Source organism: Monodelphis domestica, chromosome 1 (genome assembly GCF_027887165.1).
Source record: "Monodelphis domestica isolate mMonDom1 chromosome 1, mMonDom1.pri, whole genome shotgun sequence".
Taxonomy (NCBI): domain Eukaryota; kingdom Metazoa; phylum Chordata; class Mammalia; order Didelphimorphia; family Didelphidae; genus Monodelphis; species Monodelphis domestica.
The window spans coordinates 598039799-598067230 of record NC_077227.1 but is presented as its reverse complement, the minus strand read 5'-3'; the positions used below and the strand labels follow the sequence as shown (position 1 = coordinate 598067230).

At 37.1% G+C, this 27432-nt stretch overlaps 1 protein-coding gene across 4 annotated transcripts in view; it reads right to left on the bottom strand.

The window, feature by feature from the left end:
• Window positions 1–27432, bottom strand: part of INTS9 (integrator complex subunit 9) — a 124304-nt gene that overhangs the window by 10350 nt on the left and 86522 nt on the right. For 2 of the 4 annotated variants that reach the window (XM_016423569.2, XM_056813717.1), the window contains 6 exons: window positions 27190–27370; window positions 20562–20622; window positions 17577–17748; window positions 9399–9523; window positions 5167–5220; window positions 4711–4878 (listed from right to left, as the gene is read on the bottom strand). In XM_016423569.2, coding sequence (XP_016279055.1) covers window positions 4711–4878; window positions 5167–5220; window positions 9399–9523; window positions 17577–17748; window positions 20562–20622; window positions 27190–27370 — 761 coding nt within the window. The remainder of the gene's footprint in view (window positions 1–4710; window positions 4879–5166; window positions 5221–9398; window positions 9524–17576; window positions 17749–20561; window positions 20623–27189; window positions 27371–27432) is intronic. The other 2 variants (XM_007476499.3, XM_007476500.3) reach the window with 2 other exon arrangements.

Below are 27432 nucleotides of genomic sequence, written 5' to 3'. Positions count from 1 at the left end.
CTGGACATGTTTAGCTTGAAGAAAAGGAGGTCTGGAGAAGGAGAAAGGAACATATCCACTGTCTTAAAGTAAGTGAAAGGCTATCTTATGGAGGAGGGATTAGACATGTTCTATCTGGCTGTAGAGACTGGAAGCAGGAGCAATGGGGGAAAGGGTATAAAGAGGCCCACCGAGGTCTGATGTCAAGAAACAACTCTAACAATTATAACTATCTAAAAGCAGATTGATCTAAGGGATCTTTAAGCAGAAGCTGGATGACTATTTGTTGAGTATATTCTAATGGGGATTCCTTATATGTCTAGCTTGAATTCCTTCCTAAAATTCTGGGGTCAATACCTCTTGACAGGAGGTCTGCAGTAAGATCTGCTCTTGGGATCTATATGTAGGAGCATACATTATGTGGGAATAGATCTGGTCAGAAATATTGTCATTAGAAATTGAGTGGGGAAGATACCTTTCCTGATCATACTTAGGGGACTATTCCTGATTTCCAATAATAGTTTTCAAAACAGACTCTTTAGAACACTTGAATAGATAAGGCTTATGACTTGATACCTCTTTTAGAATGGTGGGCTGGAAAGATGCTATAATCAAAAATACTATAGCTTTTATCCTAGGAACTGTGTGGAACTCTAGGGCTTTACCCAACCACTTGAACAGGATTTCCTTGTGCATTAGGTACCTTGTGGCCTGATTATTAATTTAAAACACAATGAAAATGCCAGAATTTTTATTGGCACTAACCAAACTCCTGAGATTACTATGATTAGCAGAAAGGGATTTTGTTTGGGGGTGGGGGTGGTTATTATACAAGGAAGTTAAGGAAAGAGTTGTTTCCCTTTGAGTAATAACACCATTTATTTTGCATTAACAGCAAAACAAAAGCTGCCGCTTCATCTCATCCATTTCAGATAGGTGCTTCCCAAAGCAATCAATAATACTTTCAAGTGGCCACATATACTATACTCTGAAAAGGGAAAAAAAATATTCTGATCCTTTGCCTGTGGTACCAAGAAACAGTAGCAATAATGAATAATCTGCTAAGCAGAAATGGGTAGGATTGCCAAGATTAACATTAGGGAATCATCCAGGTTAGCTTTGGGGGATGAGATGCTTCAGCATGTATCAGAGAGGTAGGAAGAAAGGCCAATAACTGGACTTGATGAAAGTAAATAGGTTTACTCACTGAGCAAGCAAAACAGGATGGTGATTCTGAAACTTACTCACAGATGTACCATGTTATTTCCTGGAAATGACCAAATTCCTTTGGGAAAGATTATTTATCCTAATCCAGAAAATCTTCCAAATGCATTCAAAAGATAGGCCAAGAAGACATGGGCCACCACAACTAAGCAATGCTTTTAAAATCCTTTGGTTTGAAGTACTTTCAGCCCTTCTAGAGTCAGGGTTTGGCCTGGGCCCCAGAGGCATATGTGGAGTTACCTTTTGCTATGATGAGCTATTGGATGGAGAGGCCACTAGGTAAGGACCTTTATGGGCATAGCAACTTATAAAAACCTATACTAAGGTGTGGAGGGGCTGTAATCTGATCTTTTAAAATATATATAGAAATAAACTATTTTGGCAATAATCTCTAGACTCAAAATAGAGGGAGAGATGAACTTTTTAATAAATTCAGAGAATCCACGATGTATGATTTAGCACTCAGCCTTGAAGAAGGGTGTCTCAGTGGTCAGGACACTAAGGATCCTTCTAAAGCTGCAATGATAAAAGCCAGGGTGGTCCTCATATATGTTAGTAGTTACATATATCAGGGTGACTAGGCTTTGCTATCTTCACCAAGGAAAGATGGGAAAAAGAGAAGAAACCAGAGCAGGAGGATTTAGGCTTTTGGTAGCTACAGGAAACAGTTGTTCAGAGGTCCCAGAAATCCAAGCCTCTAGAGAACAGAAACATACCATTTATATGGTAGGAGTTTTAGTGTAATACTTTAATTAAAATTTTTTAAACCAATACCTTCCATCTTAGAACCAAGCATTGTGTATTAGTTTCAAAGCAGAAGAATGGTAAGAGCTAGGCAATGAGGGTTGTGATTTCCTAAGGTCACATAGCTAGGAAGTGTCTGAGGCCCAAGTTGAACCTGGGACCTCCCATCTCCAGGCCTAAGTTATCAGTCCACTGAGCCACCTATCTTCCCCTCCAACACTTTAATTTAATATATTAGCTAGACAAGATGCACTATGGCATTCTTTTTCAGCCTTTAGGCTGAGAGGACAAAACCCTTGGGAGCAGGAGGATTGAAAAACAGATTCAAAAGGGAAGATCACATTTGCATATGGAGCCCATGGCAGATGGGCTCCATAAAGTCACACGAGCAACAAGGTATACCCAGACTACCTCTGCAGGGTATCAAAAAGCCCATGTCAGTGACCCTGATCCCCATACTAGCAGTAAGAAAGTAGTCTTGCTTATTGGATCAGTGTTACTGATAGATTATAACACTGAGTGGTGAGTTTAAAAACTAGACAATGTTATATTTCACGACAAGTTTATCTTTTTTTTTTAAGTAATACTGAATCATTAAGAAGGACTTACTTTGTTTATTTAGAGATGACTTTCATTCATTTTCCAAATTTATGTGTCTCAATTTCATTCAAAAAATAGCTATCTGTCTGGTCCTGCAACATCATTTTGACTTAGAAGACTAACATTTGTCATCTTTAAAGAATTTATTCTCAGGTCTAGATTCCTAAATCTGAGCCTCATACTCCATGTAAATTTCTAAGTATAATAGGAAAAGTAAGGCTGTTTGGCTGACTTGGAAAAAAAGATGGCTTTCTAGGCCACAAGGCTTGGATTCAAATCCCTGACACATACTGGCTGTGTGACAGGGTAGCTAACTTCATCTCTCAGTGCTCCAGGCAATCTGCTAAGTCTATAAAGTTGTAGAGAAGGTGCTGCTCTGCAGTTGTACAAATTCTTCACAAGGACTTCCTTATACTGATGAAGCTACAAGTTTAATTAAAAACAGAAAAAGAAATGGGGACTACGCATTTTTTTCCCATTACAAGCTATTCAGCTCCTTCTTACTCCATGCTGTGGAATATACTATATTCCAACACTGGCAAAGTATTGGCATGCATGCCACTGCTGGCACGGGGAGAGCTGCTCCATCCTCCCTTTTGCACCTCTGTCCAGCTGCCCAAAGCAAGCACTTCCTCCCTCAGTTCTCTCTGGTAATGTTGGGGGGTTGGGGGGAGGAGGAGTGGCTCAAGGACAGCTTAAATTTGTCCTCTGGGCATTCAAACTCAAAAATCTTTGCCAGTGCTGCTATATATGGTCACAATTGGGTTTATGGAAGGCTTCTGCTAATGAAAGGTAGCGAACAACTCACTTGGATTCTCCTGTTTCTCTTACCACTGCATGACATGACCTCAGGAGAGCTTAACATATTCCTCTAAAATGTGTTCCTGTTTACTATGATTTCTTCATATTTAGAGAAGTTCCTAAAGTTACATACACATGGGAGACATTAGGACACTTATGAGTCAAAGACTATAGATTAGGCTAAAATAAATTATAGGCAATGTTGTAAGTGGAATTTTCCTTCCCACATTCTATATTCCTGCCAACCTGGACTGATAACTGAGTTCCCTGACTGCTATGCCTGTCTTCTCTGCCTTTGTATAAGATGCTTCCCAAGCATCACTTCTGCCTCCTAAAATCTTAGCTAAGTTACCTCATCACAGGTAAATGAAGCTTTTTCTGATTTTCCTAATGATTAATGTTCCCTCTCTTTCCAAACTATCTTGCATTCCTCAGTAGACTGCAAGTTCCTTAAAGTTAGGAAATTTTTAATTTTTTTGTCTCTATATGTAATTGCACTTAAATATTTGTTGCATTAAATGAAATGTAATATTGGATCTAGGGTCTGAAGAGCTGCATCCTGGTGCCATCACTCTTTTAAATTGAAAAATTTAATTAATTAATTTAGAATATTTTTCCATGGTTACATGATTCATGTTCTTTCCCTCCCCTCCCACGCCATAGCCAATGCACAATTCCACTTGTGGGCTTTACTTGTGTCATTGATCAAGACCTATTTCCATATTACTGATAATTGCACTAGGGTGATCATTTAGAGTCTACATTCCCAATCATATCCCCATCAACCCATTCCACCACTCTTTTAGCTGTATGACAAGGGGCAGGTCTATGAATCTCTGCCCAACTCATTTCACTTGATTTCATTAAAGGACAAAATGAAACAGGAAACATGAAGGTTCAAAGTTTTAAATGCATTACAAAAGTAAGGCTTCATTAATAATGAGTATAAAGAATATACCTTTCTATGTTATATCTATTTCCATAGTGTTTGTGGTCACTTTTATTTCTCTATACAATGTTTTTTCCATAAAACAATAAAAATACTTTCCACAAAATCATAACTATTCCAGAAGTCCAATGACAGAGGCAAGATAAGAATTCATATCTTTCAAGGCTTTGCCTTGGTTCAGTGAATCAGAATGATGGAGGGTTACTATGCACAATGATACTATTTAAATGATTAGTGTATTTCATGGCTTGAAAAATGTAAGGGTTTAGAAAAAATTCCCTCTCTCTTTCTACCTACTTCCTTGATATATTCTTTGGGCTTGGCCAAGAAGAAAGCTGGCTCTGGGCATCTTGTTTCAATAGACTTGACTGAAAAAGAAATCTACAATTCTGTGGAGAAGTAAAGTAGCTCACCTCAGGCATGATTTCAATCTTCTCATAGCGGCGTTTAAAGGGCAAGGCAAGCACCTCTGCACGGCGATAAGACATTGCAGGGGGTTGGCAATCAATCATCAGGTCCATACGATGTGACTGGGCAGGGGGAGGCTGGGTATATTGCTCAGGACATACCACATGGAGAGGCTAGAGAGGTAGCAGAGATGCAGTTAGGGAACAGAAAAGGAAAGCAGTATGTCTTTGGATTGAAACTAATTCTCTACAATGGGGTCAATGGTGACCTGGCCCACTCCTTCCCCCAATTCCATCCTTTCAGACAGTTAGAGCTACATCACTGGAGTCATTCTTGGCTCCTCTTCCTCATCCTTCTCCTCCGCCTCCTCCTCCTCCTCCATACCCCCCAAACATTTAATATAGAAAGGACAGTGGATCTGGAGTCAGAGGACCTGGATTTGGATACTGACTGCTACTTACTACCTGTGTGACCTTGGGCGAGTCCCTTCTCCTCTCTGGCCTCAGTTTCCTCATCTGCAAAATGAGGGGGTTGGATGAAATGAACTCTAATATTATTCCCAGCTCTATTTGAAGAATTTGTGGTCAATTTACATGCTGAACCCACTCCCACCAGTAAAATGTTGACTCCTTGAAGGTAGAGACAGATTGTTGTGATTTCCTTTGTCTCTCTGACACCTAGCACAGTACCTTGCGCATAGCAGACACTTAATAGATGTTCATGACATTGGACTGATCTTAAGTCTTACTGAATTCTTTATCAGTGTCTCTAAAGTTGCCTATTCATTTCACATTTAAAGCAAATGCTTTAAGCCAAGTCTTTTATTATCTCTCTCATATATCAAGAGCCTCCTATCTCTTCTCCCTTTCTTAAATCTAGTTCTACTTAAGGGCTAGAATAAGTTTAATTTTCAACATGTAATTCCCCTGCTCAACAATCTATGCTCTGTTTTTTGATGAATGTATCAAGTTTAAACTTTTATTCCTGACCTTCAAGGCTTTCTATCAACTATATTCTTTTTAACATCAAATCCAATTTTTGTTACTCTTTAAGGTGGATTTTTTGTTTCATCGAGATTTGCTTCTTTACTCCTTCCTTACTTCTACATTCCCTTCCACATACCATCTTTCTCCTCAACCTGAAAACTTTACCTGTCCCCCCCCCCCCCAGCCTGACAAATCAGAATTTTAAATTGGGTAAGAATTCAGGGAATCTGAGAACTTGGGGGGGGTGTATATTTCAGTTGGTGATTTTCTTTGTGATCTTTAATGTTTTATGCATTTAAAAAAATAATTTTGAGAAGGCATGCAGAGGCTTCACTAAAACTGCCCAAGAAATCTATGGCATAAAAATAGTTAAGAATCCCTGCTTAGTAAGTCTTGACTAAGTTTTTCATGACAAATAAATCATATCTAAACAATCACTCCTTATTACTCATATATAATTTGAGTTATTATAATATAACAACACATATCATTTCCTACTCTCAAATAGCTGGCATTGAAAAAAACCTGAGAGTAGACAACTCCTCGGGAGAGGAGCACCATCATCATCACAGGGAAGAGTTTATCTCTTAAGTACACAAGCAAACAAGGAAAAACACACTAATGGAGTCAATGAAGAATAGGACACTAGTGATAGGAAGAAAGAAAAAGAACACAATGAGAGAGTAGGGAAAGTAGGCAAAGAGAAGGACATGGTAAGAAATCAAGAAGAAATCAAAGAAGGTACAATACTGTCCCAAGCCCACCTTTAACCTTTCTCTCATTCTCCAATGTCAGTAAACTGAGATGCTGTAACACTGGCATTTATTTATACTTTGCAAATGTTCTTAAGTCACTTCTGTGTTCTTGGGACTCCCTTTTTATCTTCAATTAGAATTTCTAAAACTCCTCGAGGGAAAAAAAAACACCATTTCTAATGCTCTCATTATCACTCTGCATCAGTTGTCAGATGATTAGCCTGAATTGTGACTGCACTGCAGGCTCAGCATCCAGTCTTCTCTCTTGGTGCCAGTCTTAAGATATGTTCACTACCACCAGGTGGTGCCAGAGTCACATAATGAGCTGTGACACATCTGTTGGATATCCACTCTAGTAACACATTTCAGTTAAAGAAAAAATGCTTTAAAAAATTAAGCTATACAACTTAAGTGTTTTATAAATTCGTAAAAATTAAAGAATTCTAATTTGTCAGAGCAATGGAAAATAAAAACACAAAGCTCCCTAAAGGTGATAAGTTCTGTGACTAACAATTGCTCCTTTAATACTTAACCACATTTGGCCTAAGCAGTCTAAGTTTTCTTTCAGAATTCACCCTAAGCCAGCTGACCATGGACTTTCTGTCCTTTAGATCTGTCTGCTTCCTTCCTTCTTGCATTCTCTTTACTTTTTCTCTCTGGAATAGTCACCAACATAGTATCTCAAACCCTCTTTTTCTCTCTTCTGTCTAGCTCCAAATGCTTTTTTTCTTGCCCTTTTCCTTTAGAAGTGGCACACTGGCCTCCCTCTTGGTTCAAACATCAGTAAATAACATGGAAGCCCAAGGGCTTACAAGCATGGATTAAATAAGTGAAAATTTAGTAAGGAGCCAAAAGAAAGGAAGAGGCTTTTAACAATTTTCTTTTATGAACCAATGAACATAGAGGTATTCAAACCACTCCAGCATCTCTTTTTCTGCAAACATATGCAAGTCATTTTTGTACAACTGTTTCAGGCATATGGTTTAAATGAGAATGTTTTTTGTAATACTTTGTTTTACTGAAATTAACATTAAAATTATATTACATTTCCTGAACATGCACAGGTGAAGTAGTAAGGAGGGCAATTTGAATGTTATGAAGAAGACAGAATGAGAGTAAAATACTTGCTAAGGATGATTAAGACTTTATTCCAGTTATTTTATTCCTATTAGATATAAAGTTCTTTAAGGGTAGAGACCGTGTTTCCTACTTCTGTTCTAATTTTCCCAAGTGCTGAGATATTATATGATTTTACAGTGGATTTTCCAATAATATTGTTCACTGGCAGGAAGCAAAGTAGTAGTGGACCGAATATGTACTTGGAGTCTGTAACACCTGAGTTCAAGTTCTGCTTCAGACACTTACTAATTATGTGATTATGGGCAAATAAGCTTCAGTTTCCTCATATGTAAAATAAAAGAGGTTAGACTTAATGGTCCCCAAGGCCCATTCTAACTCTAATTATATGGTTCCATGCCAAAACTAATAACTCTTGCTAGCAGCTGGGTAGATCAGTAGATTGAGAGCCAGGCCTAGAGATGGGAGATCCTAGGTTCAAACCTGGCCTCAGACATTTCCTAAGCTGATGTGGGCAAGTCATTTAACCCCCATTGCCTAGCCCTTACCACTCTTATGTATTGTTTCTAAGGTGGAAAGTTAGGGTTTAAAAAACAACAGCCAAAAAACCTAATAACTATCCCTACTATATTATCTTCCTTTAATTAATAAAGCATAATTTAACTAACAATTTTAAACATAATTACTTTAAACATTATTAAATAATTTAAACCAGTTTATGAATACTTTAGAATTATTTTATATTTATGTAAAATACAGCAATAAAATAATCTTATCTGAACTATTAAGCTAATAAAAAATGGAAAACAGCACAAAGAACTTGAAGGTGAAAGAAGAAACATTTCTACAAATAAACATTTCAAGAAATAATTCGAAGGAAAAGTGAGGAGGGGAAAAGAATGAGTAATACAAAGAAAGAATCAGGTTGGCAATGCCTGGTAGTAAATATAGAGTTGTACAAGAAAGGCAAAAGTTACTGAAGATTCTCTTTTAGAATTATGAAAGAAATCTCAAAATAACATGAAATCACTTTTTACCTCAATACTGTTTTAGTCACAAATCTGTCCTACATTCTGCCACTGTCTTTTGGCTATATTTCCTAGTATTTAAGTTGACTACAGTTATTCTTTTTCATATTCTAACTAAGATCATTGCTATCTAAACTTCCAGATTCTACTAGACCTAGTGCTCCTGGTGTTGGGGGAGAGACAAGCAGACAGACACACACATACAGAGTGAGACAGGGAGAGAGAGAGAGGGAGAGGGAGAGGGTGAGGGTGAGGGAGAGGGAGAGGGAGAGGGAGAGGGAGAGGGAGAGGATGAGGGAGAGGGAGAGGGAGAGGAAGAGGGAGAGAGAGGGAGAGAGAGAGAGAGAGAGAGAGACATAGAGAGATAATCACTCTGGGCAGTCTTTGCAGGCTTTTTCAAACAGCATGTCACTGACAGAATTGCAGGAATGAATATGAAATGCTTTTTCCTTGGAATCAGGATGCTCTCTGGTTGAAGAAAGAAGATGGCAGAAGAAAGGGGTGATTTTTCCTACTCATTAGTAGGTATGTGATAAAGTTCATTGACTGAATGACTCTTTCAGTCTATGTTGTAGAGGCAGTTCTTGACCTAGTTTTTAAATGATGAACAGGTAAATCAATGTTGGTTCACTCCACTTTCTCTCATCATGCTTCTTTTCAAATGAGAACTATTTTCAAATAATAGACCCCATAGTTTCCTTCTCTAAATTCTGGGAATACTTGGGACACTTTCATAGATGCCACTGAAACAAGGTGAAACAGAACCTCCAGTCCAGCATCCAACAAGTCTGGCCCACAAAAAGTAGAATCTCTACAAGAATAGAGGACATCAGTTACATATCATCACCTGTACTTCCTTGAGCAGCTTTGACACCTGAATGAAATTGAGCCTTGTATCGATAGGACAGTAGATACATTTCATGGCCAAAGGTTGGTAAGGAGCCAGGGCGTCTAGGTATGAGAAGTCAGGTTCTGAGAAAAGAAGAAAAAAAAAGATTTTAAAAGAGAACACTTTCAAATCTACACAGATTATAACCTCTATGCTCTTTTGTTCATTACTGCCCCAATGACTTACCAATCAGAGTATGATGTCACAGAGTACAACAGGCCTAAGGAAACCTTCCACACTTAATAGCAGACAAGTCATTTAACTTGTCTGGGTTTCAGCTTCCTCATAAGCAAAATTGGGATGATGAGAACATATGTACCATTTACCTTACTAGACTGTAAAGTTTTCCATAAATGTGAATGATTATGATCATTGGAGTTTAAATGTCTTCTAATTTTAAGTGGTTTTCCATGATTTCTATGTCATTCTTTATCTGATTCCTATATAATTCTTTATCTGAGTGTTTCCTCGGCAAAATAAGCTTATTGTGAGGTCAATGGCAAAGGAAAAAAGTTATTTTAAAATAATTTTCCTATTTAGCTATTTTCAATCAGTATTGAGAACAATAGCATTATGGTGAAAAAAAACATTGATTTTGAAATAACTTTTTAGACGTTGTTCAAGTTTCCTTTTCAGAGTGCCTTCCATTCACCTGGCATAGGTATTGTATTTACCTAGTTATTTCCATGTTGTTATCCCAATTAGAATGAATGCTTCTTGTATCTTTTTAAATCTGCAGGGGCTAGGTAATCAGGGGTAAGTGATTTGCCCAGGGTCACACAGTTAGGAAGTATCTCTCTACTCCAGGCCTGGTGCTGTATCCACTGAGTCATCTCACTGCCCCAGAGTAAATGCATCTTGAGGTCAATGAATGTGGATTTGTTTTCTCTCTTTCTTGATATTCTCATTATTAAGCATAGCGACAGGCACTTAGTTAGCACTTAAATGATTTCTGACTGACAAGTTTAAGTTGCTAGCTATGTGACTGACCATGGGCAAGTCATTTCCTTTCTTGCTGGACTTGGAGTCTAAAATAACCTGGGTTCAAAACTTGCCTCTAAAACTTACAAAGATAAGTCACTTAATTTCTTTGAGTATCAGTTGGTATATTTTTTTAACCTCATAGAGTCATTTAAAGTCTCAAAATAATTTTTTGTTAATTTTTTTTAATTTGTAAAATTTAAGGCACTATATATACATGCCAGCTATTGTTGTTTCTGCATCTGTAAAATGGGGATAACAGCACTTGTAGCATCTACCTCACAAGGCTCTTATGAGACAAAGCATTAGAGCTCTGAATAAATGGGAACCATTAATAAAAAGAACAATTAAACACAATAGTTTAATAGGGCATTTGCTGAATGCCTACCAAAATGCTGTAGCAAGAACTCAAATTGGAAGTGTCTGTTTACCAAGGTTTTTAAGACACGAGTGATCATCTCTGGAGATTGTGTGCCAACTTCAAAGCCAGGAAGACTTAGGTTTATGTCTTGCCATTGTTATATACTTGAGCTAATCACTTCTCAGTATTCTTCGGCATTTCTCTAAGACCCCCCAAGTTTCAGAGAAGGTAATGACCTGAATGGTAGAGGGAATTCCCTCATTTAGGAGTTCTCTATTTTAGTCTCTCTCTCTAATCTGTCATTTCCAAATTCTTGTAGCTATTAAAGCTCAGAATTATTTAGGAAGTACTTCAAGGCTTACAAAGACACAGTCTCACAATAAACCTGGGATATATATATATATAGCACAAATGTAATTATCTTTATTTTGAGGATGAGAAGGTTGAGGCCGATAGATAAGAAGACTTGTCCTGGGCAATACAGTTAATAAAATTTTTTAATTCCAATGGCAGAGCTGAGACTATTCCTTAACCTTCCTCTCTTATTCCTATTTTGGGAACGTAATCTAGCTCACATTTGGCTTTGAATGTAACTGTGTGGAATGAGTAAGAAAATACAAAGGCCTAAGAGGGAATTCTCTTACCGATCAACTTAGTAAGGCTGCACCTGTACGTATCCATCAGATGCTGGCTAGACAGTTTGTAGAGAAAGTTACAAAACTTTTTATAACACATTATATTGGTAATCATTGCATCATCTGCTTAATTTCTACTGCTTCATCATAGTGTGGAGGTGACCCTTGGTTTGGATGGTCTGTGCCAGTCAAGTATAAGTTCTGGCAGGTCCTATCTTAGTGGCAACTTGTTTAAGGGTGGACTTGGCAACATACTATCTGTCTATCATCTGGAGATTAGCCTTGTTAGATTTGGGGAAGCTCATTAGCAGGTTGGTCACTAGGGGTGGGGATTTGGGGATTTGGGGATTATGCGTTTTTCTGCTAAAGTAACCATTAAAGACCCTCTCCTAAATCAGAGAGGAGTTTCATTCAATATGTGGTTGAAGATAATCAAACCCACCAAGTTACAGAGCCCTGCTCTACTGAGGTATTTATACTTCCTGTTAGTTAAGTATTTTTAACTTTCCAAAGAGCTTTTACTCTACAATCTCTTTTTTGTCCCCCCAACAACATGAATTAGGGGCAGGTATTATTTCTACTTGACAGATGAATAAAGTGAAGCACAGTATAGTTTGTCTAAGAGCACAAAACTAGTTAGTGGCAGAAATGGTGCTTAATATCAACGAGTTACAGATGGGAGAGTTAGAATTCAATAGTGAATTTTTGGCATTGGAGGCCTAGAAACAATGTGAAAAAATTAAGCAAAAATATAGAGTTCTTCCTTTGTTCCAGTATTAGGCTACAATTCTCCATCTTAACTTGTTTCTATGAGAAGGATTAGGTATATAAATTATTGAGAAATGTCAACTATTAAGAGCAATCTCAGTGTCTTTTCATTTTGGGGAGAGGTTGAGTCAAGAAAATTTCTCCAAAAGTCTCTGAAAATAGAGATTAAAAAAATGAATGAGAAATATAATATGGTTAGTTTTTTGGTGACAGTAATAAGGTTAGAAGAAGTCTTACATAAAACATTTACTGGATTAAGTGAAGTATGGTCTTTGTCAAACTCTGCAGTTCGGCATGTTGTGTTATGTGAATAGTCAAATTATGGAATTGACTAATTTGAATGAAAGCTGGTGCATTGATATTATAATATGGTTTAAGTTTAATTTATGGGTCAGCATATCAGCTTGAAATAAAATAATGAATTATAAGTTTTCAAATGGGTCTCTTGGCTTATAGTTTTTTAGACTTTATTGGGCAGCTATGTGGCTCATTGGATAGGATATCCAGGTCTGGAAATGGGAGGTCCTGGGTTCAAATATGGCCTTAGATACTCCCTAGCTGTGTGAGCCTAAGCAAGTAAAACTCTAATTGCCAAGTCCTTACTATTCATGTGATTTATGTGATATGTATAGTTCACAGAACTATTACCTACAGACAAAATTAAAGCTCATAGTTATAATTTATTGTTGATTTTACCGTCTTATTATATAGTAACTTTTAAAAGTTTGTTAAATAGGTGTGAGTAGGAAAAGCACAATCTTTTACTTATTGTTAATATTCTCAAAATCTTGGTAGTAGAGTCAATTTCCAACTGCTAAGAACAAATTGACAATGTTATGGGTACAGAGCAGTTATCCTTCTATAATATATAGGAATGAACCATTTTAAAAGTAGAAAACTATTGATATAATTTTAAAGACTATTATACACTAAGAAAGTGACTTGCACAACATTAGAAACTACTCAAATGAAAATGAAAAAGACAGATGTTTCTGCAAATGTCGGAATACATTCTTAATCCTTTTGGCCTCACTAATTCAAAACTGAGAATGGACACAACAAGCTGAATTATATTATTTTTCCAGTATATAACGGGTAAAGACTGTTAACTGCAATTTATTATGTTTTCATGTTAATCTAGATGAAAGTCAAAATAATGTTCAAAAAATCTCACATTTTACATTATAACTACTTGGAAATTCAAAAGGAATAATTAAAACAAATTATAATGAAAATAATAATTGTGGTTGAATAGCCAGAACACATAAGTGATTTGTTTTAGATAAATAAAAAACATTTTAAATTTTATGTTCTCCCATCTTCCCCTTTAGTTAGAGGTACCCATTCTCCTTTTTAAGGGGAATTCCTTAAATTCCACCAGTGCCTTAACCCCAAAAAGATATTACTTCCGTGATTAACCCTTCCTTACCAGTATCTTCAATCTTTTCCTCTTTGCCTTCAAACAAGTTAGTTTGATAGTTTCTCCAGCACTAGTCCTATTTTCTCCCTTTGCTTTGACAGCCAGCATTCTTAAGGGAAAGGTCAACACCTGCTGCCTCCATTTTCTTAGCAAGCTTAAACCTGAGCTTCTATCCTTATAATTTGCAGAAACTATTGTCTTGAAGGGGATCAAAACTTTTTTTCCCTAACAAATTCAGAAGGGCTTTTCTCAATTTTCCCCATCAAAACTATTCTGCTACATTTAAAACTTGATAATTTTGTTCTTCTTGAAACTATCAGTTCTTGGCTTCCATCATGAGGGTATATATTACCTATTGCCTAATGCTCTGATCCTTTTTCTCCTTGATTCTTAACTGTGGATATTTTTCAGTGACCAGCCCTTAGCTCTATTTATTTTCTGTGCACTAACTCTTTTCCTGAGAGACTTTATTCATTTTCTGACATCAATATTCATCTTCATGAAAATAATTCTGAAATTCTCTCTCCAATCCCTGACTTCTTATTAACTCTAGTTATGAGTCTCCATCTGTCTGCTGGACATTTCAACATAAATGCTCCAATGTCACTTTACATCCAATATATTCAAAATTGAATATATAATCCATTCATGAATAATTTATAAATAAAAATTCAACTTCTGCTTCAATCTACTGATCTACACTCCAGCCCTATTATTAGTAATATTCTATCATTCATCAAACATACTAGAGAAATTCAAAGTTTAGCTCAGACATGGTTTTTGCTCTCGTGGAGCTCACAATAAAGAATGGGGATTAGTCACAGATATAGATTATTAAAATAGATGGCATAATAATAAACATAGCTAGTATTTGCATTGTGATTTATTACCAACATTTCATAGAAAAGGAAACTGAGGTTGAGAAAAGTTAAATGAATTCACTATTGTCACACTCCAAATAAATTTCTGAAGCAGAAATTGAACTCAGATACTCTTGACCCCCATGTATAATAAACACATTAGGAGATTTCTAAGATAAAGTTCTATGGGAGGTCCAGGAGAAAGGTTGCTACTGACAGTGGGGCCAGGGAAGGCTTCATAGTAGAAGTTTAAACAGTGTTTTAAAGAGTGGGAAAGAATTTAAAAAGCAGAAAGGATGGAGGGGATACAAGAAATGGGAAAGAATATGAACAAAGGCAGAGAAGCAAGAAAGCAAAGGGTGTTTGAATGGGGTGGAATGGTCTAGTTGGGTTGGAGTATATGGAGGGAAGTAACTAGAAAGGTAGAGTGGAGTCAGACTGTGGACAGCTCGGAATTCCAGTTGAAGATTTTTCTGTTGGTTTACAAACTCTAATTAGTTGGTCCCAGGAAGCCATCAAAGGAAAGATTTTAAGTTACAGCAGTGACATCATTACCTCTATATGTTAGGGATGTGGAAGTCTAAGACTTAGGGCACTCCATAATTAAATAATTGAGGTTAAAAAATTACTGAAATAGGGGTATAATTTGAAGAAGGGTGTCCTGGGCCCCCTGTAAATCTAAATCATTGACTGAGCTCTTTGAGCTCAGAAAATAAGATAGATTGGCACAGGGAAAAAAGCCAAGGTAGGCGTAGAAGATTTTTTGATAGTTCAAGCATACAGTCATGGGGAAATTAGTTTTAGAACAGTGGAATGAGGAGAGTGAATGGATATGGGGGATTTTCAAGGATAGTGGAATCAATAGCAATCAGTGAGAGCTTAGATATGACAGTGGAGGGAAAGGGAAGAGTCAAAAACCAGCTCCAGTGTTTTGAGTATGGGAAACTGGAAGAATGGTGGTTCGAGCCATTTATGGAAATAATGAAGTCAGGAGGTGGAGCAAGTTTAGACGGAAAGATAATGATTTGGGGCATGACAAATTTGATTTGAGAATAGACAGTTGGAGATGCTAGTCTAAGTTCAGAAAAGAAAAAAAGTCTAGAATCTAGTAGAATCCTAGGTCCTAGTGGAAGTGACAGGATTGAATAAGACTGTCACAAGGGAGAGTGCTGGGAGGGAACATGGCCCAGAACATAACCAAAAAATAAAATCACCATAGGAAGTCAGGAAGAGGACAAGGTTCACCAGAAGAAGATAGCAAAGGAGTGGAGAGAAAAATCCAAGAACCAGGAGTAGAGGGTATCCAATGACATGGAGTGGTCAACAATATTTAATGAGGCAAAATGGTCAAGGAGGTGGAGAAAAGGGCCAATTTTTAGTGATTATGGACTCTGTTGACCTCTGAATGAGGCACAGCAGTACAGCAGTGGAAGTGAAGGCCAGAAGACAAAGGGTGTCATGGAAAAAAAGGCATTACTTTTATGACATGTTTAGCAGTGAATGGGAGCTGAGGGAGTAAGAATTGGAATGGTAGCTAAATGGGACAGGAGCAAGAACATGAGGTTTTAAAGAGAAATGAAATTATTTTAGGCAGATGTGAGGGAGTGATAAGGGATGAAGAGATACATGAAGGGATGACTTAAGATCCTAAAGTGGAAAAAATGGGACCAAAGGCTCAGATAGATAGGATGAAGGTTTTAGATGGAAGGATAAGATTTAGTAAGATCTTTTATTAAAGAGAAAGCAATTAGATGATAATGTTGAAAGTTTAGAGGAAGAGAACAAAGGATGATTTCAATTTTCTTAGGGAATAAATTATCTGCTATTAGCATTGGGAAGAAAGACACAACTTAAAGTTTGAGGAAAGAAAAAGGTTTGGAAGAATAGATGTAGGGAATGAGATGTAGAGAATGTAAAGACTGCCAACTGCCCACCATAAATTTGTAATGGATGAAACCACTTCAGATTTGTAGCTTTCTCCAGCAGTGCTTTGAGGAGCATATTGAGGAACTAAGAAACTGAATGGTGTCAGAGTGTAAACAGCAGAAGAACAAAGAAGAGAAGGCTTCAAGGGTAATAGCTGTTGATCTCTAGAGAGGGTTCCCCCTAACTTAAGTTTTTCAAATAAAGGTTGGATTGCTGGGGAAACTTGGTAGAGTAAGAGTCAGACAAGAGGTCTCTCTCCAGCATCATGATTCTGCTAGTTCATGAAATAATTGGTAGTAAGTCTAATGTGGCATAAAGATGGCAAACCTGTAGACGTACAGGTCAGGTACTCTGAAAAGATCAGAACTGAGCTTTAATAGCACTAAGGAAAATGGTAATTTGAGAGGTAGTGCTCTCAGGAGTTCCCATGGCTAATTCTCAGCTTTCCAGATTTTACTTTAAGAAAAGAAAAAAAAAATGTCTGGCAATCTCTTGCACTGTTGGGTAACCTTGGGGAGCCTGTGTCTTGAAAAATATTGAGCTTTTAAGTTACCTGAAATCTTTTTAAAAATGCTAGAACATAACTCAGTGTAGTCAATTGTTATTGGTCACATTCTATCTGGTCTCATCAGGTAGTTTTTTCCCCCTGAATGGTTCAAGACTTCCAAATAAAAGCATCTTTCTAGAGTAAAACAACAATCAAAGTACAAACATGATTCTTATCAGATGTCTCTGGACAGACAGTCATGGAAAAACAAGATTGGTGACTGGAATTAGTCTATGTTGTGGAGCCAGTTCATAGCTTCATTCTAGGAAGTACCAAGTATATATAGAGAAAAAATACATCTATTAAGGGGCTGTATGTATATGCTTTTTTAGTACAAAATATATTACTTATGTCTTATGAACCTTTGATCCTCTTTCCCATGTAGGTGCATGCACGCCTGTGTGTGTGTGTGTGTGTCTGAAAATTTCTCTTTTTGTCTTACCAATTAGCCATTTAACCTTGGGCAACTTGGAGTCTCTTTGTAATTCACTTTTTTTGTAAGGCAGTTGGCCTAAATGTGTCAGGTCTCTTATTCTATGATTCTCTTCTAGGATATAATTTAAGTGACCAAATGGGAATCTTTTCCCTTGACAGTTGTGAATATTATGATGGGACAGACAAGCCATTTCCCTACTTACCTGTGAATATAACAGTATTAAGACTAGATTTTCCCCAAAGTTCCATGAAATGTACAACATCTCCAAATCGAAGGGACGGATGACCAGTGAAAACTACACATGGCTGTTTAAAATCATTGCTGAAGTCTCCATGGATGCTGGGATAGTGCTTCAGTTTGTTGGTCTGAATGAGCTGAAAAAATAAAAAAAGTAAAAATGAAGATATATTCAACTATATGATGAAAAGAAGTCCAAAGTCTTGCTACATAATGGTCACAGAATGAGAATGCAAGATGAATGTCCTGACAAAACAAAATGACTTCATTTAAATTGGTCAAACACTATCAAAGTTATCTAACGTAGCTTTCAGGGCAAAAAGCATTTAGGACCTTTTGTTAATATCAACTACTTGAGGTGAAAATTTTCTTTTTTGTACCATGTCATTTGTCACTAATTTGCTTTAAGGATGCTTATTTATCATTCCATATCATATGAAAGACTATTTCTCATTCCAAAGAGCCTCTAATGTTAATGTCAGCACACTACACAAAGCAATCGGTTTCATAATGTTATACTTCTCTTTCAATTTTTGCAGCAATACACATATAAGGCCCAAACAAAGGGTATCTACCTAGTATTGCTCCATTTGGGTGGTATCTTCTGAGTATTGTAAAATTGAGATTTGAACTCTGGACTTCAATCCTGTCATCTATGTGATATGGCTAGGGAGCTGGTACCTAACATGAGTTGAGTCAAACCTTTGAGGACTTAAAAGCCACAGCCATCACCTGCCACTGCTTAGCTCTCAAAACTAAGAGATCCTAAGCCTCAGGGAGTCAGAGGCAGTGAAGTGAACTCAGATCTGTCATAGATCCTTAACTTCAAGGCACCAAATGTACTCGAGGGCCTTAAATTTCAGGGACTCAGATGTGGAGTTGAAAGCTTCTTCCAGGTACAACATGTATTTTGGGTATGTTTCACACTATACCACCTTAAGAAGAACTAAGGGCTTGGTGGAGAATTATCAGTTCAGATTGGTCAGAAGACCAATGTTTATTGACCCCCAAAGATCTCCTTCCTGCTGTCTTCCAACTATGCCTCCAGGTCCTCAGTGTTTGGATGTTCCTGTCATAATGCTATACTCAATCACCATAAGACCCTAGACACTAGGGGACCCAGTCAATTCATTCTTCCCCTAACCTCAGGCTGGTAAATTCTACCTCTTATTCCCTTTGTTGCTATGACTTAGGAGTTATTGTCTGCTAAGGCAAAAATCCCTGTCCTTACCCCAGTTTTCCTCATATGCGCATCCTGATCTATTTTGTCTCTACCAATCCAGAGTCCATATTCTCCTATACTATCCTGGTTCCACAGTGCCATCTATAATCCCTCAACTACTTTAACAAAATTCATTTCATCCTGAAGCTCTTCAACTCATACGCTTTCTACTCTGTGACATCCAAGAGAATGGAAATCCAGTTCCTTCTGAAAGGTATTGTATCCCTGGCCACCCTCTCCAGTACATTAATATAGGAGAAAGAGATATTTCTTGTTTCTCACTACCACCACTAGACCATCTGTCACTATCACTGAGCAAGCTTACCTCCTTTGCTGTTTACTGCCCTGCTAAGATTCTGGTTCTAGGTATCTATCAGATCCCAAACCATTCCCCCTCATTTCTCAAGGTGTTCATCATGTACCTTAGTCTTCCATTCCATCCCAACCCCTGAACTTATACCTGTGACCTTCAATATATACTGATGTTTCACGAATTGTTTGGTCTTCTCAGAGCACAAACTTCAACTCTCATGATATGGACTTTTATTCCACCTCAGTTACATATATCCTTGACCTCATAATCATGTGAAAACTATTTTCTATACGTCTTTGAACTCTGATATCCCTACCCTAGGATACTATTTTCTATACTTCCATCTCTTTCTCTCTCAGTCTCATTCCTTTCTAATTCTATTATCATCATCAACATAACCACCAGGCATTCTATTTTCCCTCTCTTCTGTCAAGATATCAATACTACTCTGGTCTTACTTTCCTCCCTGTTCAGTCCTGACCCTATGGCTAACCAATTTAACTATATAGTCTTCTCCTCTAGAATCTCTGGTTGTCTTGCCATTGCTCAGGTCCTAGGTTACCCCAACCATCTGCCTTCTTATTCTATGTCCATGATGCTTAATGCCACTGAAGAAAGTCACTGAGTGTCCCAATCACGTCCATTACAAATTTATTTGAACTAATCTTAATTGGTTACTCATTGCTACATGGCTTCTCTTGCCTCTTTCCCTTGATAGGTTTCCAAACTTGACAATGCCATTATACTGCTAAGTTTGCTTCAATTCACAGAAACATGGCAGGTCAAGCAGTTGAGGGCCGTGTCAACATAGGTCAGTGATGATGAACCTTTTAGAGACAGAGTGCTGGGCCCTGCCCTCAACTCCCTCCTGCCCCCCAGACTGAGTGCAGTGCTCCACTCTCCATGCCCCACACAGGGGAGGGAGAAAGCACTCTCATTGGGCTGCTGGGCAGAGGGGCAGGTGAAGTGAGGAATGTCCTCAGAGAGTATAGAGAAGGGGATGGGAATGGCTCAAGTGATCCATTCTCCTTCAGCTCTGCCACCTATGAACCTCCCACATCACCCTCTTTGTGCTCCTATTGGCTGCTGGGCAGAGGGGTGGGGGATGTGAAAAAATGCCATCAGGCACAGTGGAGATGGGGAGAAGAGCAGTTCTGCCTGAGTCCCTCTGCCTTTCTGGTAATAAACCTGTGTGAGTGAGTGTGTGTCCCAAGTGCCGAAAGGGAATGCTCTGTGCACCAGCTCTGCACCTGTGCCATAGGTTCACCATTACTGACATATGTTATTAATTCTTCAACATCAACTTGCCTTCATCATAGGTTGGTTCATTTTATCAGCTAATTGAGATTCTGGTAGCTGTCATCTACTCATTTCCTTCCAATCCTGCCTTATTAATAAAACCTTTGTTATCTTACCTCTGCATGAGGAAAAGGTGGTTCTGGGAGATACACCTTGGTCTGTTTGTTGTGACAAAGCCTTTTAAAGAAGAAAAAAAATGATTTAGATGTCAGTGTATCAGGGAAGACATTCTGTGGTACTGGTTGCCACCTACTGGTGACACTTCAGGCAAGAGATTCTCCACCATTTATTTATTTATTTTTATGGTTTTTGGCAAGTAAATTTAGAAAATCAATTCTCCAACATTAAAAAAACAAGACTTTCCTGAGAGTGAATCTTGCTGTGAAAAGGGATACTGAGAATCTAGTTTACTGAAATGTCTTTTAAAAAAAGAAACACACTTCAAAAATTATTCTCAAAAATAGGCTGTTTTGTTTATAAAGGTTAAAAATAGTTTTTTTAGTGTTTTATAGTTTTATAGTTTATATATATATTTATATATATTTATATAGTGTTTTATATATAAGCTGTAACTAGCTTACTCTATAAATAAATGTTTGTTGACCTAAATAAATAGCTATTATGGCCAAGGAAGTATAGAAGGTGCTGACTCAGAGAGTAAACCCAACCAATTTTGTCTTTGTTTCTTCTTTTATCAACATATTCTATATGACCTTTTATTCTGCAGTAAGCACTATTTCACCAAAACAAAACTAGAATTATTGATTCCCTTAAGCCAAATGGTTAGGACTAAGGTTATCTGAATTTTTCTTCATATTTTAAAAGATAAATTCGACTTTATTTTTTACTGGGAACTCAGTCAGATGCAGATTCTGAGACATATGGCAAAACATTATTAGTAGGATATCCAACAATTCTAGCAAATATCACCTTTGGGGAAGAGTTTTTTAATATATAGAGGCAAATAAATATAATATTTTTAGCTCAAGAAGGGAAAGAAGTTAAGAGGCAGTTGTAGCAGTCAGAACTATATAGAGTAATGTGAAATGGACAGATCAATGGATGTGAACTCATGACACCTGGGTTCAAATCATGTCTGGGATATATTAGCCACGTTACTTTGTGTAGGTCACTTTAAGGGCTCAAAACCTGAGTTTTCTTACCTGAAAAATGGGTATGAATGACTTATTCTGTACTATTATTGGTAGGAAGAGGCCTTTACAAACTTATAAAAGTTCTCTGTAAATATGAATTCTTTATTAGATAGCTAGGAAAGATATTCTATTAAGTTCATAAGTAAAGAGAGTGGTGAGGAAGTCCTATGTGGTCATGATTATTTCTCCTGATTAATCAATATCCTCATTTACTATGCCACCCAGCTTCCTATCAGCTCCCTCCAGTATATATTATATTTATCAAATATTTCTTAAGTATCTCAAGTATACAAAGCACACATTAGATGCTGACAGAGGTAAAAAGGTAAATAAAGGCATTGTTCTTGCTCTCAAGGATATGACAATCCAGTGTCTATAACAGTACTATGTTGTATGCATCTAGGACATGGATCTGCAGGAAACATGGGACAATTCTCCTCAAGGGCCTGAGAGGTTAAAGGGAGGTGACAAAGTACTTTGTAGTTCCCTCTGAGGATAAGTGAAAGAGCTACCTCTGCCCTGAAGCATCAGCACAGATAAAAATTTCATCAGCTGGATGGGCCAAAACATGTCACAAATTCATAAAAGAAAAAGAGAATGCTTTATGAAAGGGCATAGAACTGGAGAACATCAATGACTTCTAAGGTTTTTTCCAGCTCTAAATCAATAATCTTGTGAAGCACTTACTGCTCCATTCCTATGCCATTATTTGGCTATGGGTACCACCACCATTACCAGTACCAATCAGCATTTATATAGCACTTCAGGTTTATAAACTGCTTTTCAAATGTTACCTCATTTTAACCTCATAACAATGGAAGTGTAAACCTTAAAATTTCTTAGACTTATAAATGTTGGAAATTTCACCATTGGGAAATTTCATACTTGGAAAATTTCTTACTGATAGTCTATTGGAATGTGAACCCCATTGGCATGGGAGGTTCCTCCTCCTCCCTTCTTAAGATTACTTTAGGACAGAAACCTTTTGCTGAACAATGGAAAGGACTTTGACCTATGCTTAAGCATAGAACAGGAATTTCTTTGAGTCATGATTGATTTTAGAATTGATACAATGCAGATACTTGGAATCAATCTCCACCCTACTCAGTCCTAACAGGATTGAGGAAGGGCTGCAGCATAGATCAAAATTTAATTATTCCAATCTCTACCCTACTCAGGTTAACAGGATTTAGGAAGGGCTGTAGCAAAGGATCAAAGATTTAATTATTTGAAAATATGCCTTCAACAGACATGTGCAAAGCCAGAGCCTCTGGGCAGTCCTGGGTTAAGCTAGAGCCTCCATTGGCACAGGGAAATTGATGGACAGTGATTGGTAGATGTGAGAACTGAGGGGAGGGAACTTGGATGGTTTCCTTAAAGATAGAGGGGCTGAAGACTCAGGGGGGTGGTTGAGGAGTTGGTCTGAGTGGTTGGAGTGTGCTCTGAGAAGCTTGCTCTGAAGGAAGCTGAAGGTGGGGGCCTTTGAGACTGTTTCTCATTTTGGTCACGTGAGTAATAGGGACTGATCTCATTTCTTTGCCCCAGCTATCTAAGGGCTTGGGCCTTTTTGGCCCAGCCTAAACAGAGGGGGTAGTTAAGCCCTATTCCTTTCTCTCCCCTTTCTCTCTCTCTATCGCTAATTCCTTTATTCCTCCTGTTTGTAATTAAACTCTATAAAAGGCTGACGGCTGACTTGAGTTTTCATTTAGGAATTACATAGCTGAATTCCTTGGCGACCTTAAATTAATATATATCAGTCTTTTAAAGTGATTTCCTTGACACAGGAGGTAGATACTATTACTATCTCCCTTTTAGAGATGAAGAAACTAAGGCACACAAAGGTTAAGTGACTTGTCCAGAACTGAAGTGCTAGTAAAAGTTGCTGAGACAGGAGTTGAACTCTGCTCCAAGTCCCCCACTCTATCTAACACTGTGAAATCTACCTGCCTCATACAAGATCAGGAAATCATATGGTATCTCATATCCACTAGAAGGGATAGCTCTTATATCAGATTATTATTATTGGAATATAAAAATTTTAGCTAGCCTTTAGCAAGAAAGAGGACCAGAAGAAGATACTTTTCTTGATCTGATACTTGTATCAATATGCAATAATTACCACATTTATTTTGAGTTTTTTTCATAATGATATCTTCAAGGTGATTTTTAGGGGATGGAGGAAGCATCTGGATGAGAGGTGGCAAGGTTAATCAGCAGAAACAGTCATGACCACATAATGCTTCCTCACCATTCTGCCACTCATAGTACTTCAATTAACCTGAGAACCGTACCCATATTTCCTTAAATCTACTCATTCACCCAGAATTACAGAACAATCACTGGTAAAAACTAATTAAAACACAGAGCGCTAACATCTCTCTGGTTTTAAAACCAGTTTCTCTCTATAAAGGCACGGCTGCTCTTAGTTATATCCCCTCTTTTGAGGAATGGAATTTTCTGATTCTCTTCTATTGCCAAACCCACTGAAAGAATTTTTTTTCTCTGGAAAATGTTTTGATTAGTTCCATCTCCTTTTAAGCTCTGTCATTTCTAATCTTTCCCCAATCCAGTCATATTTCTCTATATTTATCTTTTGTTTTCTGGACTAATTATTTTTCTTTGTGGTTTCCCACCTGTGAAAAGAAAAACACAAGGGGAAATTGCTAGTATTAATAGAAAGGGAATATTTACACTGATTAATGTATTTCCTTTCAATTCAGGAATGTGACTTCAATAAATATTTTCTGGTGCAGGATGATGTCTTGGCAAAGGCCAAGACCCAGGCCCACTACTTTCATTTATAGAGTACTGAAGGAACTAATATATCTATATTAGAGTCAGGGTTCTCAGGGAAGATGGAAAGAGTGAAAACAAGATATGTATGGTGAGAGATGAAAGACCACCAAGAAGGGGCAACCTAGATCTTTCTTTGCCTCAACCCATACAGTGAAAGTCATCCACTCAATTGAATTCTTTCCATAATCTAATGAGAGCAAAACATATGCAACTTAAGAGAAGCTATGGATTTTCAAAATAGAAACAAAAGTAGGTGTGAATGAATTAGATCATGGGTTCTTACCCTTGGATCAATGGACTTGTGCATTTTTTTTTAAGTTTAATATTTTGGTAATTGTAGTTCAATATAATTGGTTTTCTTTGTAATCATACTTATTTTATAATTTTAAGAAAATTATTCTGAACAGTGGCCCAAAGGCTTCCCCAGACTACGAGAACAACTGAAGATACAAAAAATGGTTAAGAACCTTGGTCTGGATGGATAATTGTTATTATTTCTCTGATGCTGACAATCTGATTATGGAAAAAAATTTTTTTTAATTGACTTTCTCCACCCCCAAATTTATACATTAAAAAAAAAATCAGTTTCTTTCTGCAGTGCAAACTTCATAACTAAATTCAATGAACTTAAATGGGAGGTGGAAAACTAGGAAAGAAAAGTAAAAGAATGAATTCAAGGTCCAAAGAGAAGAGGAAGTTGCATGCTAAGAAAACAAATTTTATCAGGCTCATGGCAATAATGGGAAGAATATCCTGGAAAGAAATTCTAACAGGCAACAATTCAAGTCTTGGATATTGCTGAAAAAAGAAAGCTTTGGATATTTAGGAATAAACTATACAATTATGATAAGAGAGAGCAAGTTGTCTGAATCCATAGCCAGAGCAGCAGAACAAAAGGAAAAGGGAAAAAACACAAAAAGGAGAAATTAGGCCAGGAAACTAAAGATAAAGAAAAAGCATGCCTACGTAGCAATAAAATTACAAATGGTAAGGCTGTAAAAGCAATGAAACTATTAAAGATGGAAGAAATAACAAACAACTTAAAATTTGTTTCTGAGAAGTATCAGAAAAAACTTCATTCTCTGATAACGAGAGAGAAGACTAACAAGAAAAGTAAAATAAGAGGGTTGGATCAAATGAATTGTGAAGGTCCTTTTTAAGCTCTGTGTTTTAGGATCTAAGACAAAGGCTTTGGTTTCTTCTTTTTCTCTTTTCAGAAAAGAGCAGAGCAAGTCTCAATTGCAACAAACAGAAAGAGCCAACATAATAAGGAACGGACACAATGCTTAATTATACCCATATATCCATCAAAAAAGAAAATGGTAGCTATGGTTTGGTAAATGGTACATGCAAATTTAAGCTGCAGCAAACTTTCATAACAATGTTTTGTTATTTAATAAGGGAAATTCTTCTACTATGCAAAGATTTTTTTTGTATATGCATACCTTGGCATACTTGGACAGGAGTAGGGGACCTTTATTCCTGAGGATGATTTAATCTAAATGATTACAGTTATAAGTAAAGTGTATCATGATGAAAAAGGCTTTAATAAATAGGAGAATTTTTAAAATTAGAATTAATTTCTCTGTAAAATAATAAGAAATTTTCCTCATTTTTTTTTCAAGCAGGAAGCTTAGGCTTTCCTTTTTCAGAAAATTAGATAAAGACCTCAAGATCACCGGTTATACAGAAATTAAAATAATTTTCTAGCAATATTCACTCCTTTAAAAAGAAAAGTGGCTATTTTTGATCCCTCCCTCGCTTACAAAAGTAATAGCAACAGATAAGTTGTCTTTGCCTTTAATATTGTAGGATCATAAACTGAGAACTAAAAAAGATTTTGGAGTAATCTACTCTGATCCTTATATTTTATAGAAGAACTGAAACAGGTTCTCAGTCTTCATCACTATATTTTATTCTCTCTTTTCCCTCCTTTATTTTTCTCCATGATAAAAAAAAAGACCATCTAATGATTTAAGTCTATTTTTGCTATTAATAGCATTTATTCAATATCATTAGTTTTCTTGAGGAGGGCAGCTAGATGATGCAGTGGATAGAATGCTGGGTTTGGAATTAGACTTTAGTTAAAAATCCAGTTCCAGAAATCTCAGATCTGTGTGACCCTGGGCAAGTCACTTAACTTCTGCAAAGACAATAGAGGGAAAAAATGGCAAATCATTCAGTATATTTGCCAAGAAAACCCCATACACTGATAGACAGACATACACACAAATTTTCTTGTTCCTAAGATGAAAATGAGCAAAATGCTTTGTATTTTTCTTTTTCTTAAAACAAAAACAAAAAAAAAACCCTTTCAAATCCCATTTGCTTATTTGTTTCTACAAAGATATATTTTCCCCAGTAGTTAGATGTTACAAGCTCCAAGCAACATGAAAAAGCCTATTTATAGTAGACAGTGATGATATTACCATCTTTACAAAAATAACAACAAAAACCCCCCAACAACTAAATTAGTCTACTTCTTATTTTAGGGGCTTTTGATAAAATTTTTCAAATGGTCAGTAGCTCTAAGCTTCCTACAAATGTCAATGAATTTAAATGTGGGGCTTGCCAATTTCATTTGGGGTAGCTGAAGGCTCAGCTACTACTGGTCAAATGTTAACATGGCTGCTGTACTCTCAGATAATATGAATGCTCTGAGCACTTAGCCTCAGTCCTGACTTCATGGCCAAGTTAATACTTCAAATTTGGCTGAGAAACGTTGCCTTTCTAAAATCTTTTCTTCAAGACAAATAGTTACCAACCCATAAGGAAGGTGAATCCTGGCACATACCATTCAGCAAAAATCTGGGCAAATTCAAGTGAGCTGTTGGCAACAGGAGAGATGAAGTAGAAGGGGATGTTAGAGAGGCCAGCTGAATCAATGTACTGATAAAGGCATTCCAAGAGGTCATAGATCACTCCAGATGGATAGCAGGGGACCAATACATTACCACCATTTCGAACTGTCAGAGCTAGAAGGGATGAAGACAAAAGAAAAATATAAAATAAGGATCAAAGGTACATTTTTGAAACA